The sequence below is a fragment of the Epinephelus lanceolatus genome, chromosome 10 (genome assembly GCF_041903045.1).
Source record: "Epinephelus lanceolatus isolate andai-2023 chromosome 10, ASM4190304v1, whole genome shotgun sequence".
NCBI lineage: Eukaryota > Metazoa > Chordata > Actinopteri > Perciformes > Serranidae > Epinephelus > Epinephelus lanceolatus.
In genome coordinates this window covers 44794749-44815412 of record NC_135743.1, presented here as the reverse complement: position 1 = coordinate 44815412, position 20664 = coordinate 44794749, and the positions used below count along the sequence as shown (strand labels likewise).

The 20664-nt window shown below is 41.3% G+C and overlaps 1 protein-coding gene across 2 annotated transcripts in view; it reads right to left on the bottom strand.

The window, feature by feature from the left end:
• Nucleotides 1-20664, bottom strand: part of LOC117264679 (aldehyde dehydrogenase, mitochondrial-like) — a 93317-nt gene that overhangs the window by 46494 nt on the left and 26159 nt on the right. Inside the window, exons 2-6 of one of the 2 annotated variants that reach the window (XM_033638835.2) lie at nt 17527-17631; nt 17204-17344; nt 11387-11466; nt 8666-8777; nt 5343-5471 (exon numbers count right to left, since the gene is read on the bottom strand). In XM_033638835.2, coding sequence (XP_033494726.1) covers nt 5343-5471; nt 8666-8777; nt 11387-11466; nt 17204-17344; nt 17527-17631 — 567 coding nt within the window. The remainder of the gene's footprint in view (nt 1-5342; nt 5472-8665; nt 8778-11386; nt 11467-17203; nt 17345-17526; nt 17632-20664) is intronic. The other variant, XM_078172035.1, reaches the window with a different exon arrangement.

Genomic DNA, 20664 nt, shown 5'->3' with positions numbered 1-20664 from the left:
ATTTGAAAGGAATTGCCGATTAACCAAACTGAAAGAATCTCGTTTAGTCTGGGCAGACAGTCTCAAAACATATAAGAGGGGCCTCTGCAATGCCAGAGCAAACTATTACTCAGCATTAATAGAAGAAAATAAGAACAACCCCAGGTTTTTTTTCAGCACTGTAGCCAGGCTGACTGAGAGTCACAGCTCTATTGAGCCTTGTATTCCTTTAGCCCTTAGCAGTAATGATTTTATGAGCTTTTTTAATGACAAAATTCTAACTATTAGAGGCAAAACTCATGACCTCCTGTCCTCAGATTGTTTTATTAGATCTTAGTGCGGCGTTTGACACTATTGACCATCAAATTGCTACAGAGACTGGAACATTTAATTGGCTTAAAAGGTTCTGCACTAAGCTGGTTTAAATCTTATTTATCTGATTGTTTTCAGTTTGTTTATGTTCATGGTGAATCATCCTTGAGTACTAAAGTTTGTTTTGGAGTTCCACAAGGTTCTGTGCTCGGACCAATCCTATTCACTCTATAGATGCTTCCCTTAGGTAACATCATTAGAAATCACTCTGTAAATTTCCATTGTTATGCGAATGATACACAATTGTATTTACTGATGACGCCAGAAGAAACTGATCAATTAAAGGGCCAGTGTGTAATATTTGGCATGGTTTATTGTCAATCTGAATCTGAATCTGAATATTCTACCCATTAATATGTTTATACAAGTGTATAATCACTATAAAATAAAATTCGTTTGGTTTTCGTAACCTTATAATTATACTTTTATATATATATATATATATATATATATATATATATGTGTATATATATGTGTATATATATATATATATATATATATATATATATATATATATATATATATATATATATATATATACACACACACACATATATATGTATATACATATATATATATATATGTATATACATACATGTATATACATATATATATATATATATATATATATATATATATATATATATATATATATATATACATATGTATATATATATATACACACACACACACACACACACATATATATATACACATATACATATATATATATATACATATATACATATATATATATATATATATAGCAAGGGCCTTGCTTTAGAGAGGTCGCCATCTTGTGCCGCCATGTATGTACGGCAGACCGAGCGGACAATCCAGCCAGCCAGAGAACGCGTTTCGCGTGTATAAATGAACCAACGAAGACAGCGGACGGAAGGAAGAAGAAGGAGGAAACAGCAGAGAGTGTTAGTAGTTCGTCGATAGAGAGTAGTGAAGTTTTTTTAGTTATAAAGTTTGCGAATGGACCACACTTACCACGCAACAGGAGAGAATGAACCCGAACCTTCATCTGCGAGGAAAAGAAGACGCAACTTCACTCCTTGTGATGCACTCTCTGCGGCGCTTTTCCTCCTGATGATATATCTCCCCAACGATGGTAGCAGTAGCACCGAATCCCAATCTGTGCATTCAGCCTCTCTTCTCGCCCGCTCAGCATCAAACACATGGAGTTCCTCATCTGTATGCTCCGGCTCAAACAGGTATGGCTCTGGGTCTGTGTCCGCTACAAGAAACTCTTCAAAATCGCGTTCAAAGTCGTCCATTGCAGCTACTATAGTCCGGAGATATTGCTAGGCTAAATAAACAGCTGAGCTCTGTTTACCGGCTACGCTGTCAGTCAGTGTGCGGGCTGGAGATTGGTGAAGCAGAGAGGGGAGGGGGTCCCCACTTGGTATGGTAAACGAGTATGTGTGTATGAAGTGTGTCTGTTATGCTAGAAGAGTCAGAGTTTGGGACGGAATCTTTTACCCCGTGGAGTGTTACCGGAGTTTTTGGAGTACTCAAATAAACTGGCCTTTTTCCCGAACGCTCCTCTGGTCTCCTGCTCGTGAGGGATTCATTACAATATTGTAAAATGGTTTAGATTTCTAAATAAATATTCACCTCGTCGCTAGATAGACCTACTCCTGAAAAACTCGTGCGCAAGGCTTTTTGTCCCTACGAGGCCACCGTCATTTACCCAACGGGAGGGGTGAGCGAGTGAGCCCTGCAATCTAGAATTTGACCACTGATGTCACTGTTTTCAACCCATTTTACACACTGGCCCTTTAACTAAACTTCAAAATTGCCTTCAAGACATAAAAACCTGGATGAGCTCCAATTTCCTTATGTTAAATTCAGACAAAACTGAAGTTATTGTTCTTGGCCCGAAACAACTCAGAGACTCTTTATCTGATGACATAGTTTCTCTTGATGGCATTGCTCTGGCCTCCAGCACTACCGTGAGAAACCTCGGAGTAATATTTGACCAAGATTTGTCTTTTAATTCTTATCTTATCCTATCCTATCCTGACCCGAAAAGATGCAGAAAAATTAGTCCACGCTTTTGTTACCTCTAGGCTGGATTACTGTAATTCCCTATTATCAGGTAGCTCTAATATAATCTCGCCACCAGACAATCAGAGATCTCCGCCTTCTGATAGTCTGGGGACACTCCTTTCTAAAGTGTGTTTAACACACCGGCAAAAACGGCCGGCAACAAAACAACGCCTCTTGCATTTTTGAAAAGGACACGCCTTCTTGGAAATGTGCGCTCCTCCTTTTTTCGTCCGCAAGGAAACAAACACACAGAGAGCTTGAAAATGGATGTCGAGATATTTAACTCCGTTTTATCAAACGTGTGCTCATCCGTGAAGAAAATATTTTTTGCAGTGGATGTCTTAGTTACAACATTATTGAGCTAACTAGAGTAGTTCCATGTTGTATCCGACAACGGGAGGCTTTTAACAGATGACGTCCTCATATTAGCTTTGCTGCTGCTGTTAGCTGTCCCTGTCAGCTGCAGCCACTGATGCTTTCCCAAAACTGAATAAATACCACACATAGCAACACAAAACTGCTTTGCTAGCTCAATCATGTTGTAACTAAGATATCCGCTGGAAAAGATATTTTTTTCACGGACCGTTTAATGAGTTATTACCTATTACAGACACTGCTAACGGCTAACAGGGCTAACAGCTAACAGTTAGCCCAGCTAAACGTGCACACAGAAATAGTAATGTTTGTTCAATCATTGTGTTTATAGACTTTACAAACATCGGATTAGTCCAAACGGTGATACAGTGATGTGAAAAATGTGATATATAGGCTATATATATATAGCTAAAAGCTCTGCTGGTTTTCTACCCCGAAGTATTTGTAAACAACAAGGCGATTCTCTCTATAGTCCGGCCGGACAGATGAGTCATGGCCTTGTAAAAGATTATGTTTGTTTCTTTTAGTTGGCGAGAATGTGTCGCCGCAAATGCGACAAACATCCACTAACTTTGACGGCGTTTTCTGCGAGCACGGCTGAGCCATTTTGTACCGCTACACGTGTTTCTAGTAGGACTATGTTTACAAGCACAAGAGTTCAGTGAGCCACCGAAGGACCGCCCTGCAGATTTACTATTGTTTCTGCAACATAGGGAGTTTTTTTAAACTCTGAAATTGTATCCGCCCATCTAAACACAAAATCAGGGAGAAAGTCATCAGTCTTTAGTTTAGCAAAGCGTCTAAAGACTGACTTGTGAGTCTAGCTCTAATAAGTCTTTAAAAACTCTCCAGCTAATTCAGAACACAGCGGCACGTGTACTGATAGGAACTAACAAACAAGATCATATTTCTCCTGTTTTAGCTTCTCTGCACTGGCTCCCTATAAAATCCAGAATTGAATTTAAAATCCTACTCCTAACTTATAAATCTATAAATGGTCAGGCTCTGTCATATCTTAGAGAGCTCATAGTGCCATATTATCCCACCAGAACACTGCGAGAATGCAGGGTTACTTGTGGTCCCTAAAGTTACCAAAAGTAGATCAGGAGCCAGAGCCTTCAGCTATCGGGCTCCTCTCCTGTGGAATCATCTTCCTATTGCGGTACGGGAGGCAGACACTGTCTCCACATTTAAGACTAGACTTAAGGCTGATAAAGCCTATAGTTAGGGCCGGATCAGGCTTGCCTTGTACCAGCCCCTAGTTAGGCTGCCTTAGGCCTAGTTTTATAGGACCTCCTATAATTTTCTCTCTCGCTCTCTCCCCCCCCCCCCCTCTCTCTACCATGTTTTTCTCCCGTTAAAGGGTTTTTTTGGGGGAGTTTTTCCTTATCCTCTGCGAGGGTCCTAAGGACAGAGAGATGTCGTATGCTGTAAAGCCCTCTGAGGCAAATTGTGATTTGTGATATTGGGCTTTATAAATAAAATTAATTGATTGATTGATTTGCGTTTCCACCTCACTTCAAGTTCCAGAAAATTTATTCAAATTAGCGTGATGACGTAGATGATTTGGCATGTGCCCTGTATTTGGCTCTGCCAGCTTGGCCTGGTTACGTGCTGGTGAGTGAGTTGGGGCTGTTTGTCTCAGCCAGCAGCTAAGTTTAAAAGTATTTTAAGATTAGTTCTAGATCTTTATAAGTAGTCTACATACAGACAGCTGTCATTTGAGCTTATTAGTAACAATTCACTATCAGCCGAAGTAGCGTGCTGTCCTTGTGTAAGACATAACGTTAGTGTCGGTGGATGAGAGACTGTGGGCGAAGGATATTGAATATCACTGTCTACATCACTGTCTACATGTTTATGCTTGCTGAACACGTGTATTGATAAATCACTGGCTTCTTACTCACTAAGGTTTGATTTCACTCACAGTACCGAGTGTAGCTGCCGTCAACTTGAGTCATTTTCGAGTTGTCTTCACTTTGTTTCCACCGCAGCCGCTCGGCTGTTCACTGGTTACCGTGTTGCATCGCTGTGTGTGTAGATGTGTGTAGAGGAGATCAGCGCCGGCACAAAAGAACCGAAACAGCTAGCACTTATCAATACTACGGTCTTTAATAATTTAGCTCCGGGGCTAATTTAGTACCGGGTTTCGGTACCCATCCTTAAGCAAAACACAAACGAAGTGAAGCTTGTAGAAATGAAATAAAGTTTTCAGCGTCTGCCTGTACCAGGAAGTGGGGAATGCTGCAAGTGTGTGTTCCACCAATCAGTGTTCTTCAGCAAACAAACCCGCCCCTTAAGAATTACGGGTAATCTTAACAATCGTACCCCCTACTAGGTACTTTTTCCAGGGTACATTTGGGGTTGAGGGAAAGTTTTTTACCCGGGTAATTTCGGTGGAAACGCAGAGGTTTTTCAAAATTTTGGGTAATTGATAAAAGTTCCTGCGGTGGAAAAGGGGCTAATGTTCCTTTGTATTGCACTATGATCACTGATATTTTTTCTGGTAAAGTCACATTAATTGATTAGTATTAATGAAGGAAAAAGAATCAAAGTACCTCTTTAATCAGACTGGCTACATAGAGAGCTGTAAGTGGTGTCTGCTCTGCAACTTTCATCACCACAGTGTTACCAGTTGCAAGGGCAGGGCCGAGCTTCCAGGCCTGCATCAACAGAGGGAAGTTCCACTACAGGGAGAGAAGGTAAGAGACATTAGGAGTAAAGGCATGTTCGTATTACAATTCCATTTTCATTCACTTCTACTGAAGCCAATGTGATGGAGTAATCCATGCATGCATTGGTGGCTACTGATGGCTCTGGAAAATTCACAAATTAGAGTTCACCTTTGTTTAACTGTGACTGAGCTGACGTGCTTGGTGGGCTGACAGAAACACTGCAGCACTGTGTTTGGAAACTATGTTATTATTCTTCCTTGTTTCTTCTTTATTTCTAGTATATTATCACGCTACAACAAACTCTAGATCACTCTCTTACACCTTTTACAGTTGTGATTATACATTTATTACCTGCATCAGTAATGTGACATCTCAATCTTTCTGTGGGGAAATGGAACTGCAATGTACTGTGACCGTGGCTTAAGGACAAATGAACTTGTTTAGCACAGTGCATGAACCCTGAATGATTTGAGCTTTATGACTGTGTTAAGGCTGTGTTCAGAACACCTTGGAGCCTGTGTGAAAAGAGCCAGTCAACACTGCAGGGCTTTTCAGCAAAACCACATCGTCCAGCAAGGTGTTGTGATAACCATTCACACGCATCCAAGGACACATTCCTGATAGATGACTTGTAACATGAATGCAGTATTTCACAAGATAACATATTTGCTGCCATGATAACTCTTCAGAGTTGTAAAATCCTGTGTGTGAGTATTACAAACTCTTGTGCAGTATTTTGGCACATTCATCACTCCACCTGTCCTTCCTGGATGGCAGTGTTGGGGAGGCTACTTTCAAGCACAGCTTTGCAAGCTACAAGTGACCCCAGATTGGTTCTAGCAACATAGAGCCAGTTTCATTCTTCCATTGCATAATTTTCAACCATTCAGAGCTTTTGACCAAAAATAAATTGGTCCAGAAACCGAAAAGTTAGTTCTCAGCTAGAACCAAAAAAACGTCTCAAATGGTTAACTTAAGTACAAACTGTGATGTTTGTAGTGGGCGTATCATGTTCTACAGATTGGAAAGAGAGGATGGAGAAGTCAACAACAGAGAAGTGGTCAGAAAAGAAAACAGCATGCAGTGGTCTCATTGATAGTTGATTCATGCTTGTTTTTTGGAAAAAAGCAAATATCAGAATTGAATTATGTCACTATTTTTAATCACTGTACCCCAAAATAACTTAAAAAAGGCCAAAACACTTATAATATGCACTTAAACATATTTTAGGGCTTTTTTTTGCCTTTAATAGACAGGACAGTGAAGCATGATGGGGGAGAGAGAGAGGGAGAGACATGCAGCAAAGGGCCACAGGCTGGACTCGAACCCGGGCCGCTGCAGCAACAGCCTTGTACATGGGGCGCCTGCTCTACCACTAAGCCACTGACGCCCCATAATATGCACTTAAACCCAATGGTATACTTCTTACTTCCATTGTACTTGTACGTAAGAGGAAAACATTATACTACTACATTTACCTGACAGAGACAGGTTACACCATAGATTCAGACTTTACTCACAAAATATAACAATTACACTATGATATTTATTATTTATCAAACTATCCAGCAATATATTAGAATTGAAAGCTCCACCTTAAACACTCAGTAAATTTAAGTAACTTGTGCCTTCCTTTATTGTGTCCAATTATTCTCATCCCACCCCCTGCTTCATCCATCCATGAACACATGCATTACATCTCTGAAAATCTGTGTGGTGTAGAGAGAAATTAGAAAAACTTGACATCATGTATAGCAAATGATTAAATGGTGTACAGGCCACAAAATAATTTTAAAGTTGACAAAACTGTTAAAATCATACCTTTTTTTTAAAATCAGACTAATATTAGGACTTAATTCATGGAAAACAGTTTTTTATTGAATTTTAAAACATGAGGCACATAAAAATGTTTTTCTAAGGGTGAAGTTAATATTTAGTGACACAACAGTGTATAAGGGCAAATTTTATTAAATTTCTTTTCTGTGTTGTACTTTGTTGATGCTCCCTGGGCACACGGCTCACAGCAGGCTACACACATACAGTAGAGCTGTGGTGAGCATGGACTTTTGGCTTTTATTTTATGAACATTTCCGGAGTCTACTTCCTGTGTGGGTTGTGTGCTGCTGTGTTTACCTGTCTCCAGAGGCTTCTCCCCTCCCCCGCCCTGCACTGAGGCTGAGTGTGCACACCTGAGAGTCATCTGCAATCAACAGGCTTTAAGACTGCCACCGACTCTAGCCTCAGTGCCAGAGTATTTGTGACTGCACGCAGTGGTATCTCGGCTCCTCTGTTCCTCCAGTGATTTGAGTAATCTTGCAAGTTTGATTGTGTTTTTGCTTTTCGAGTGTTTAACCCTCGTTCTCCTACCTTTTTTTTCCAGTGTCTCCCTCCGTGCCTCACAGCAGCCCACAGCCCAGCACTCTCACCTGGTTATCCCACTCTGCACCTGGACTCCGGATCTCCTTTGTTCTCTCCATCATTCTGGCACAATAAAACTGTTAAACCCTTTTTCCTCGGTCTGTCTGCATTTTGGGTCCATAACCTCGCTGTCACCACAAGAGCAACGGTATTTGCCCAGCTTGGAGGATGAATCATTTTGATGTTTGTGTTTTGGCAACTTTTCGCTGATGAGTTATTGATCCAGGAAGTTCGACTGCCTGAGTATCTTTTGAACTTTACTGCCTTTTAGTGGTATGGAGTACTGGACCGTACCAGTCTCCTTTCACCCCTGGTTCTAAGTTAATAGGGCAAAGAGAACCCCAAAGATCTACTTGCATAAGAAACATTACATATACATGGCGAGACATATGTTCGACTCACAGTCTGCTCTCTGCAGAGCCCTGATGCCCCACCCCCACCTCTGCAAAGACCGCTGTTCACTTGTTTATTCAAAATGTATTAATATTTAATGTGTCCCAAGTCCAAATTGCACCAAATTCGAAGAGGCACAGCCTTGGGTTCCCAGCAGTACACCTACCAAGTGTAAAGTAGATTGGATGAACGGTTCTAGAGATATGTAAAGGGCAGACAGACCTGTAAAAACTGTGCCATAGTGGTCAGTCAGTGACGAAGTATCAGGTGCAACAGGTATTTATATGCATTTCCATTCCCTAAGTTCATATTTCGCATATTTATTTTCATTTAATAGCTTGTACAATACTTAAATCTTTTCCTCCCTACCTACCCCCACACCCCACCCCTCTCACCGGTATGATCTGTCCACAGACTCCGATGGGTTCATGTCTGGTATAGCAGAAATAATCTCCATCAATAGGGATGGTCTTTCCCTCCCATTTGTCAGCCCAGCCTGCATAGTACCTAACACAACAGGTTTAAACATATGTTAGTACAATATCTGTATTCACATCAAAGTTTAAAGCAGAGCAGCTTCATCTGTCTTACCACCCAGGAGCTGGATCAAACAGTATTGTCCACCAAGACTAAAGTAACCACAGACATCGGCAAGAAGTAGGGGTGTGCCATATCATACTGTTTATGATAATACCTATATCATTTTTAATATGATGAAAAAAAATCACATCATCATATTGGTAATACTCCAAATTTTTGATGCAGTGACATCATACCTTTATACACAACAGCAAGCATGGCTGAAAGTAAGACTTCTACCGGCTCTAGCGGTTTAAGGGCAATCACTGTCCTGAGTCAACGTCAGTCCAAAATGGAGGAAATCCTGCAGCAAGTCGATTATCTGAGGGTGGTTCGGTTTCAGTTCGGTTTGGTTTGTGCCACATTTAAGGAAATTCCCTCAAGGAGTTCTTAAGATATCATGTTCAGCAAAATGGGACAAACAGATTTACAAATGACAATTAGATGTACAAATAGGGACAGGGACAAACAATGTAAATGTGTCGCTGTCACAAAGAAATACAGTGTCTTGCAAAATTATTTTGTTGAATTACAACCTGTAATTTAAACTGATTTTTTTTTTGATTTTTTGTAATGAGTGTACCCATAAAACTTCAATTAATAGCCCAAGCTATTATTTGCGTAAATCACTGAACTCAACAGGGGTATATTTGGGACAGACTGTTCCTCAGCAAAGATGGGAAATATGATCAAACTGTTTTTATTTAAACCAGTATGATATTACTTGTATAAAAATTAGGCTTCGAATAACATATCAATTATAAATCACTAATTTGATTTAGCTCCAACAGACAGCGCATTAGAGAGAGAGTTACGACACTTGGATTACAGCACCCGGCATACCAACACAACGACTATTTATCCTGTTAGAACAACATTCACAACTTGGATTATTTTTTAATAATAAACCCTTTTTGAGCCTTTTGATCAGTGGATCCTTATGGACTAAAGGAATATGAATAACTTTCCGTATAACCAAGGGATGGACACAAATTCTGACTTTATGACCACTTCAGAGATTGGGAGTCACCAGTGGCATCACCAAGCATTTCTTCCGGGGCTTCAGCCCTGGATGTTTTGACTCTAGCCCCAAACGTATTTTCAGTGATTCACACCTATTAGGTTCAGGGGTGCCCAGACAGGACGGGCAAACCAGGCAATTGCTTGGTATCCGACAGCCACTCATATTAGGCACATTTGCAATGACAACCATCTTAAACCTCCCAGTGTAATGGCACCTCCGCAGCTCCGAAACCCCCTTAGTAGAGGCCCCACTCCTTCTAGGTACTAACGTCAGCTTGAATCAAACGCACGTGAGGCAGCAGGCTACTCTGTATTACAAGTGTATTTATTGTGCATACTGGTGGCCAGCACAGAGTTGCTGCGTTTTACTTAGTCTTGTACACATACAGCTATCCGTTTCGTTTTTGTCATGTATTTCTCACTCCAAACTGACCACACACACACCATCTAAATGTGAAGCAGATTTTCTCTTTTGTGCTTTGGAGGCTCTATCTCCGCAACGGATTGGTCGATTTTAGTGATTGACACCTCGTTTGATTCGTTAGAGCCAATAGAATGAGGCTATACCCACCAAAACGAGATTGACAGGACTGTAAGCCAATCAGAGTCAGCAGAACGCCGTTGTGGGGCCGGAACCTAAAGGCTGTCATGTTCGCCCAGATTCATTTGAACACAACACAACATGTCCATCTACCGGGAATGTTTACCAGGAGAATTACCATTTCACAGCGAAACAACAACGGTAAGAGAAATACTACAACTATGGCTCTGCAAAACGATTTCTGTTGTTGTTGTTGTTCTTTGGCCTCTATCTCTCTGAAGCTTCGGCGTAGAGTGCTTTGGCGGATATGTGTGGAAACAGCAGAGTCTCTTCTTTCATTTGAGATGAATGGCGTGTTTTGCACAACGTGGCGTCGAGGTAGAGCCTGAAATATGCCAAGTGGGTCGGCACATTGGTCCTGTATGGTGTTTGATTTGTTGTTGTTTATTTAGTTGTTGTTTGAGCTGTGTTTGGGGCATGTAAAAAGGGTTTATACAACCTTGTAGCCCAGGTTCCGCTGTTTAATTTGATGTGCAACATCACTATATTTCTCGTGATTAGTGCATTGTTTCACTCTGTGTTTGCAAAGTCCTTCTCAAGTCCTCCAATTGGGGAACTTTCGGGTTTTTAACCAACAATTTGGGCAGCCCGAGTGGCTGACGAGTGCTCATTCTTACGTTGAAATCACATGTTTAAAGGGAATTATTCAAAATTTTCCCGGGGGACAAACCCCCGGACTCCCAGGTAGAAGACACTTTAGCACTTCAGGGTTAAAGCCCTGGATGTTTTCAACTCCTAGCAACGCCCCTGGGAGTCACCACTTTTTTTCATCTTTGTTTACTAGGCTGGTTAATATGAATGCATTACTGTATTCTCTGGTGCTCCTGGTTTCAGTAAAATTAAGTGAATACTAGAATTATGGCCTATATGAAGTTTTAAAATGCAATGAAACCCTCTGTTGTGTGTTTGTTACCTGAGACATTTCACCACATTAGGCAGATCCACGGTGTAGGAAACAGCATATGGCTTCCCGTTGTCAAGGGTCTCCAGCTCCTGTACAAAAAAACACATCAGTTTTACATGCTATGTGCAACAATGACACTGTATACAGGTGTGGCATCTCAAGATGCTGATTAAACAGTATTATTACTACACAGGGGTGTCTTGGGATGGTCACAATAAAAGGACACACTAAAAATTGCAGTTTGATCACTCAGCACAATGCCACAGATGTGTCAAGTTTTGAGGGAGCATATCATTGCCATGCTTACTGAAGGAATGTCCACCAGAGTTGTTGCCCATGAACTGAATGTTCATTTCACTACCATAAAGACATCTCCAATGTTGTTTCCCTGAATTTGGCAGTACATCATGCTCCACTTGTCTAGGTAGCAGGAGGGACCACACCCTAATGCTGCTGCTTTGAGCCTTATGTCCTTTCCTGACAAACTGGGTCAGCTACTGTGCTGTTACAGACTGGCCCTGTCTGCCCCCAGCCTGCTTGCCTCCAGGATTTCGGCTAGCTAACACATGACCCCATCCCGACTGGCCCTGCATCAGTTCTGCCTTGCACATTATACACTGTTCTATTTTGGGCTGTCCCAGACGAAAGATGATCATGGTGAAAGAAACATGACGATATCTTTGGTCGTGGCTCTAAATGTGGTCCTACGTTGGACAGTGAGAGAGGTTCAAGGACGGCCGTTGTCATGGTCTTGCGATCAAAGACAGCCTAAGATAAAATTCTGACAGTGTCAGAAAGTTGGGATGACCATCTCTGTGACTACTCTTACGTCCTACGTCTACTAACCAACCAATAAAAATGCAGCATGAAATGATACACTGACGCTAATCCAAACAAACAGATGGATAGCAGCTCGCCATGGAGACAGAACGCCCTAAAACAAATTTGTAAGATTACAGCAAAGAGGAAAACCTTGTGGAATTGTGGCAGTGGAAGCCTTGCTTGTATGATGTGTCCTCCAGCTCTTGCCATGATCACGTATAGAAGGACGAAGCATGGAAAGAAACAGCGGTGTAATTGCAGCTGCCAGTTGAGGAACCTAGCAGCTAGCAAACACACATACAGACACACCGCAGTATATAGTGCCCACAAAACTTTAGGTTATCTAATAATGTGACCCTCTATCTTGTGCTTCACTGTTGAAGAAGTAGTAACCCATGCAGCATCCTTACACACTTATTATGGAAAGCTATTGCATCATACACTGTAGCCTACGATTCAGTAGGCGCTGTCACTGTACGGTCTGCATACATCAAACTTGATGTCGTACCCAGATTTATTAGATCAATGTCGCACAGTGTAGCTTGCACTAAACATATAAGATTGCTAAAATCTCACAGTCTGTAGGAGGCTTTAAAGGATGTGCTGCAAGCTCGGGTTATGGGAGTCACAGAGTTGGCAGGTCTCTGAGCTGTACCAGATTTGCAGTTTCCAGCGACTGGGAAGGACCTAGCTTGACCTTGCTTGGGGCATCCTCCACATAGGGGCTGAGTGAATCATCATGCTACCTATTTTAAATAGTCAAATTTGCATTAAGTTTGCAGCGATTGGACAAAAATGGAAGGTTGCACACAATGCACAGGGATTGGCTGAACACACCCAGGGCATTCCGATCCCTCCTTTTGACCTAATGCAGACCTGAGCGCTGTTTCAGAAAGCGGATTTAGTGAAAATTGTTAGTTACCCTGAGATGAGGGAAGCTCTTTTTACACAGAACCAAACAATGGCAGCATCATTCTGCCCCAGTGTGTGATTTATAACAGCATGCCAGCATCACAGAGGCAGAAGAGGTGGGACGGGCATGACATGTAACAACATCGTCGACCTCTAGTGTGACATATAACACACTTTTCTGCAGCGCTTTATAAACAATAACAATGGCATTACATGCAAATATCATTTACCATCTCTGTTTTATGGCGGCTGATCTCATCCTCTGCACAGAGGGTAAGACGCTCCTAGACCTCATTGTTTTCACGATTTGTGGACATTTACGGCCGCTGTTCTTCTTCTGTGAGTTAGCTGTTAACAACTACTTGTTAAATCTCCCGCCATGGGCCAAAAACAGGAAAACACTGAAGTCCAGGAGCTTCTTACCTTCCGAGCAGAGGACGAGATCAGCTGCCATATAACAGGGACGGTAAATGATTATTATTGACATATTAATGCCATTGTTACTGTTTACAAAGCACAGCCAACATGTGTGTATCAAATGTCACACTAGTCACACTCTGCTGAACTCCTATGTGTGTGAGGGGAGGGGCTGAGCCCCGCCCACTTCGAAACACCACACACCATAAACGAAAATGCAGTATGACACTGTTTAGTTTCATTACTCACTGAAGTTATAAGCACTCATAAATTTCAGCTCAGTGTGAGATTCTGTTGTCAGAAAGCAGCATAGAACCAACGACAAGTCACCTTGCGCTGCAAGTGCAACAAAAGCCCATCGCGCAAAAATCAATGAGAGAAAAATATTGATGTAGTCTAATCTGCACAAAAGATGTGCAGAAGATTAAAATAAACACTGCTGAGTACAGTTCATTCAGGTAACTCAGTCAAGGCTACACCAAAGCAACAAACACTGGAGGATACTCTTTTGAGGGGACAGCAACATTCCCTCGAAACAGCGACAAAGCCAAACAGATCAAAGGGAGGGTTTGTTATTTTACACTTTGTTATTTCACAATAGTAAATAAAGTAAATAAATAATAGGCTAATACATACATTAAAAAACATTAAGATTTTTTTTAATGCACTGCAGAACTATTCAATTATCAAGCAGAGGCTATACATTGGATTGATTTAAATAATTTTAATGTTTTTCAAGTGTGCACTGTGCGGCTGAAATATGGAGGAAAATTGAAATATCAGATCGGAAATCGGTATCAGCAGACACTTAATGTTAAATGACTCAGATCGTGATTGGGGGGGGCAAAGAAACTTGACTGAGAAAATCTCTAATCTACAGGTCTTATTTTGTTATTTTATTATTGATTTATTTTTCGTTAAAACCCCATATATAAATGGATTTGATTATTAATGAGGTTCATTTGTTTATCATTATTAATAAGGAGACATTTTTTCATTATGAAGGCTTGTGAGAGATTTGTTTTTCCAATGGGGCTGCTCGATTAATCGAATTTTAATCTAGATTACGATTTGGGCTTTCAACGATTATGAAAACAAAATAATCAACACAAAATGATTATGCGCTTCTTGTCAGTTTACTCTCGTTGTCTTGTGTTACAAATCAAACGCACCCGGAAGCCACCTATGCGCAATACTGCCCCCTACCCTCCTCTCCTCTATTCACTCCACGAGCCAGTCAAGTAGGTGAAATCGAATAATGTGAGGGGCAGGTGATGGCCAAAGATTTCAAAAACAGCATGCGGAAAATGGCAGAGGGAGAGCGAGAGAGGTTGGTCTGTGTGTGTGTATGTGTGTGCGCGTGCGCACGTGTGCATGTGTCTGTGTGCACATCAGGGCCGAACTCCGCCATGCGCGATACAGAGAGCAGAGGAGAATTGTAAACGTGCGACCATGTGGAGACAGAAATGACATGCCGTTGTGTAAATAAGTCATCACGTGCACCACATAATCGTTTGCATAATCATGATTTCAATTTTGACCATAATAATCGTGATTATGATTTTTTTCCATAATCGAACAGCCCTATTTTCCAAGTAAATCTTTTTTATATTATGTGGTTGGGAACTGGTTCTCAGGCTTCTCCCCAACCATCTGAAATCTGCAGAATCAGTGCCGCCAAAAGATATTTTGTCTTGAATCTTGAGTCTCTGAAATCTAGGGCTGTAGTCTCCTGGTCGACTAGTCAATTATTTGGTCGCTATGCTCTCATCCGACCAAATTCTCATTAGTCGAATAATCGCCATGTTACTTTCATAAGGAGGAAAGTGCTACATCAACAGCTTTCCAGGATTAATCCATTATTTCCTGCGGTGGGGGACAGGCTAAGTTACCTGCTGACAGAAAGTTGGACTCGCCCACCCTACGCTCAGCGTCACGGTGACGCAGACCTCCTGTCTGTAGCCTCTTTCACACAGAGCGCGATTTTCGCTGCGCCCACCGCGGGGTAGGGTGCAGAGCAAACGGAGAGCAAGGTTTGCAAGACAGGATTTGGGGGAGTATAGGCTCGTTCAGCAGCTACAGCTCCATGGTAACCGCTTCCGGGTCTACTTCAGGCTCTTCTCTGCTATTGGACGCGCCGAGGTGTCGTCACAGCGCTTTGCGGTGAAATTAAAAAATTTTCAATTCGAGCGCAGGCTGGCGGCGCGCAGACGCCGCGACATGCGCCCTCTCGCGCGCCGCTCAGCTCGGCAGTAGAGCGGTGCGCTCTTGCGCCGCGGTAGCACATACACAATGAATGGGTTCGTCGGCGGAGGTCTGCGCTTTGCGCGCTCTGTGTGAAAAGGGCTTGTTTCTGTAAGCTGAAACCATTTCCCTCAGTGGAAACGAAGCTTGTATTTGTATTTCACAGATAAGAAACAATAAATTGTGAAGACAGTAAAGCCTCCACAAAATAGCATTTTAAGTCTTGTGTGTGATATATCCTTAAGGGATTTATATTTCGGGATTCATACTGGCTTCATATGAGCAGAGGAAATCTCTGCTCGTCGCTAGGCTAATTTTTACAGTATAAAATGCCATAGGCTGGCGCTAATAACATTAGCATGTTGTAGGCCTATTTGCTTGGAAAACGTTTAAGTTTTAAGACAGTTGTTTTCTCGGTGAATGTTGTGAGCTGTAATGGAGCCAAACTGTGTACCGTTACCTTTGTTACATGTTACTGTTGTCCCATGGTTTCATATGAGAAGAGGAAAAGATCGCTAGATGCTAGGCTAATTTATACAATGTAAAACGCCATAGACTTGTGCTAATAACGTTAGCATGTTGTATTGGTGGGGGAAATGTGTCCAGATAAAGACGTGTTTGTCTGTCAGTTCTGCGATTTATAGTGAAGCCAATTTGCGTACTTGTGTTTGAAATTGTCTCTATTAAGCCATATTTAATGTGTGTCTTGAATCAACTATATAAATAAAGGTTGATTTGAACTAAACTTTACAGCACTTAACACAGTCCTCCACCGCCAACTAGCGTTTTGGAGGTGTAACTGCAGAGTGACACAGACACACCACCGCAGAAGTAAAAATAACGTGCAGATTTTTTTTTTCCCACAACTAATCGATTAGTTGAAGATTATGCGCGACTTTAGTGGACCAAGATTTTCTTTGGTTGACTACAGCCCTACTGAAATCATTACTATAAGCAGGACTTTGCCTCTGTGTTTTACTGTTCCAAATCTAAAATCAATCAGATTTTCCATTCTGTTCTCACTGACTGAATTCAGCACAGGGGAATATAATGCCCAGATGTTTCAGGTAAGCCGTCTTTAGTGTGCAGAAGCACTATTTTGTTAAGTGTAGTTTGATCTTCCAAAAAGACTGATGAAAAAATCTTGCATTATTTATTAAGATATTTTTTATTGATGCAAGTATTCTTATTCAATTAAAGCACAACAGTAAATATAAGTCATTAATAAAAGTTTGTTTTGATTCTTCATCCATCTTTACTTTCTGACATATTCTATAAATGATGTGCAAAAAGAGACATTTTCAAGGGACAAAAACATAAGTACAATAAAACTGTAAGTCAGTAATGGACATTCTGTACTGGTCTGTCCTGGGATTTTTGAAGACACAGGTTAATTTTTGGTTTGTGTTTTGATATTAAATCATGACTCACAGCAAGGTAGGCAGCATCCCTCTCTATGGCATCAGCCAATCGGTTAAGAAGCAGGCCACGGTGAGAGGCGTCCATCCGTCGCCACGGTGACCCCAACCTAAAGGCATCACATGCGGCTTTCACTGCCTTGTCTACATCTGCCTGGAAATATAACAGCACAATATGATTGACTCAGTGAGTGTCTCTGGTGTATCTCATGCTAGACAGGTGGAGGGTAAAGAAGGCAGATGACATTTACCAAGGATTCCAGTGGTGACAAACAGTTATAACATTAAATTGTGTATAAAGTATCAAATACTCTATGTATCAAAGACTTTATTTACCACATCAGCTTCTGCAACTTGACAGATGACTTCACTGGTTGCAGGGTTGATGGTAGGGAAGGTTTTCCCACTCACTGCATCCTGCCACTGGTTGTTGATAAACAGCTGAAACATTCAAATGTATCATTACAAGGGCTGCATTGGTATCAAAAAGACATTTCATCCACTGCTGAAGAAAAAGTGAAAAAAGAAATTAAAGCCACAAGCAGCATTTATCAGGGTCCAAGCAGACTGCAAGCATTTGAATGCTTGTTTCTATTTTAATTGACAAGAGGTAAAACTCTTGATGTTCTTTAAAATGATCCATGGTGGTCATCACTATATGCTGATGCTCTTGATGTATATTGTATTTGATGTATACTTGAGTTGAATATATTGGATATTTGAGATTGAGAGACATCCCTCAATTGGGACCCACGGTACGATACCAGTGAAAGTATCATGGTTCTGAGTAGTATCAGGATACCACAGTGAAAATGAGGCAGATGTGCCTTTTGTCATTTATAAAAAGATATTATTATTAATAATATTATTATTATTAGATTATCATATTTTTTATTGATAAAAATATAGGCTGCTTCAGCTGATTTTTTTTATGCGCACATGTGCCCCTAAATATTTTTTACAGTTCGCACACACCTATTTTTAGTCGCAAATGCGAGTGAAACGTTCGCACTGTCGAGCCCTGAGTTCGCAAGTGGTGCCACAGCCGTCACGCGATCGTGCTACACCAATACAGTACCTGCTTCTCGTAAACAGAAAAGGAAGATGGTGGCCTCCAGGGTTTCAGTCAGCTGTAGCCATGAAGAGAAAAACATTCCCTAAAGTCCTCAAAAGCGAGCAGAAAGGAGCTTAAACAGTATTATATACATTGCCGTGTCCATGAAGAACGATGAGGCAAATAGACAAAAAAGTGAATTTAGCAAAAGTGTCTTAAAATACATTTGAATCGATACCTGGGCATAGCCTATGTGTTTTTCCATAGACAACGCTGCTGTCCTGAATTTGTTAAATGGCTATTGAGTTGCTGTATTCTGAAAAATGTAAATGAATGAATGTAAATAATAATAATAAACAACCGTATGCTGATGTTTCTGCATGCAAGTTCATTAACACATGAACCACTTATGAAATAATCTTTAATGAACAGCCAGAGCAGATGTCATTTTTAGAGCAGAGGTCTTTGTTAAGCAACAACATATACAAGGACTTCTTCAATTTAGATCAATGAAAGGTAGCACCAGTAGGCTGAACAGTTTTATCACAGTGCTGTATGACTGTCACACTTTTTAATGGTAAAATTTTAAATGATTTCTTCTTTTGATCATGACTGAAGCGAGATAATTTTTTAATTGTTTTTGTGTATAGCCTTAATGACAATTAGAGCTTAGATTCTCTGCCCAAGCCGGGCCGGGACCCCCCACCCCTCTGACGGGCCCAGGCCGGCCCGGTCAGATATGAGAGAGAGAGAGAGAGAGAGAGAGAGAGTCAGATATGAGAGAGAGAGAAATGGCTACAGGTTGGGTGTTGCAATTCACACATACAGAAAGAAAGGGGGGGGGGGGGGGGGGGGGGGGTAGAGATAAGTGGGAGGGCTTTCCGTGCCTCCAACAAATATGTCCTATTCATTCAGTGTTTATCCAACACGCTCAATACATGACATGCAATGACAAATTGTCATTAACTTATTACGTTATAAAAAACGATGAAAATATGGACTTACCCATGTTTAAAACCCATGACCTGTTGAAGTGAAAAAACGAGTACTGATGGGAACAGACGAGTGGAGTCGATGTTTAACTGGCGCGGAGAGCGCAGGAGAAATGCGCTGCCTGTGTGGACAGTCAAGCGCCTGCGAGTACATTCGCAGGACTTCCGCGGCACTAACGCGCTCGGTGTGTCCTTAGCGTTAATTATAACAGCTAACTTATTGAAAAATGTCGGGTTTAAATTGGGCTCGGGCCCATAATAACAGTTAATTGGACGGCCGGGCCAGTCCCGGACATAACGTGCACGGGCTCGGGCCAGGTCGGGCTGAATTTTTTGGGCCCGATCTAAGCTCTAATGACAATACAGATCATTCATTCATTCAATCAATCATTCAAACGTAATTAGTAAAAATAAAACAACACTAAGCAACCATAAAAATCATCTTCATGAAGAAGGTGTAGTATAAAGCAGTGCAAAACAGAATATGGCAATGAAGGTGAGTATTACTGAGATGCCATTCTGTGGCAATACATCCCACAGCACCCCACGTCACATAAAAAGCTGCACTCTCAGGGGCTGTCCTCACCAACGCAGGTATTTATAAAACCGTGACTCTTTGCTCATGGTTTGGCCTGTCATCCACACGTAACCGCAGTTTTGGGCCCCTGTAACCGGAGTTATTTGTAACCGGAGTCCAGGGTGAACTTTTTGGAAAAGTCCGGTGTCAGCAGTCATGTGTGGACAGGAAAACCGCAGTTATTTTGTCTCGTCTCCATTGTATGACGTCACAGTGTGCGACGTAAACAGAAAACAGCTGTGTTATTACCTGATCCAGTGTGTGCAAGAGACGATTTGAGGATGGACCTAAACAAAATACTGCTGCTATTTAGCAGCATATCAGCACTTTGTGGCTGTATCATACAATTAACGCTACTCAACCAGATCCAGCAACAGAGGCGCAAGAGTGTGCTATTACGGAGACTGCTCCTGCTGCATAATAGTACCCAAACACACCGACACCACTGGTTGTTGTTCCGGTAATGACGTTTTACTGCCTTCTGATTGGCTACAATGGCCTTACAGTTAGGAGTTATATCGCCACCTACTGCTTTGGCATGTGTATTACATTGCTTGATAGTGGTATTTTTATTACACCACTCGTATGGACGCAGATTTTTTAAAAACTGGAGGCCAAAAAAGTTCAGTTTTAAAAATAAGCTTAAGCTTAAGTCCTGCAGAGTTTCAGAGGACCTGGAGAATGTTTTAGGATAGTAATAACATTATATAATATAATCATATTGCAAAGATAATATATGTAAGATAATAACATTAAAGACAAAATTAAATTGCAATACTTTTTCAAAACTTTCAAAACACATTATTTGATTAATTTACATTGTGCCCCTAAAGTTCTTTGTGCGCTCCTTA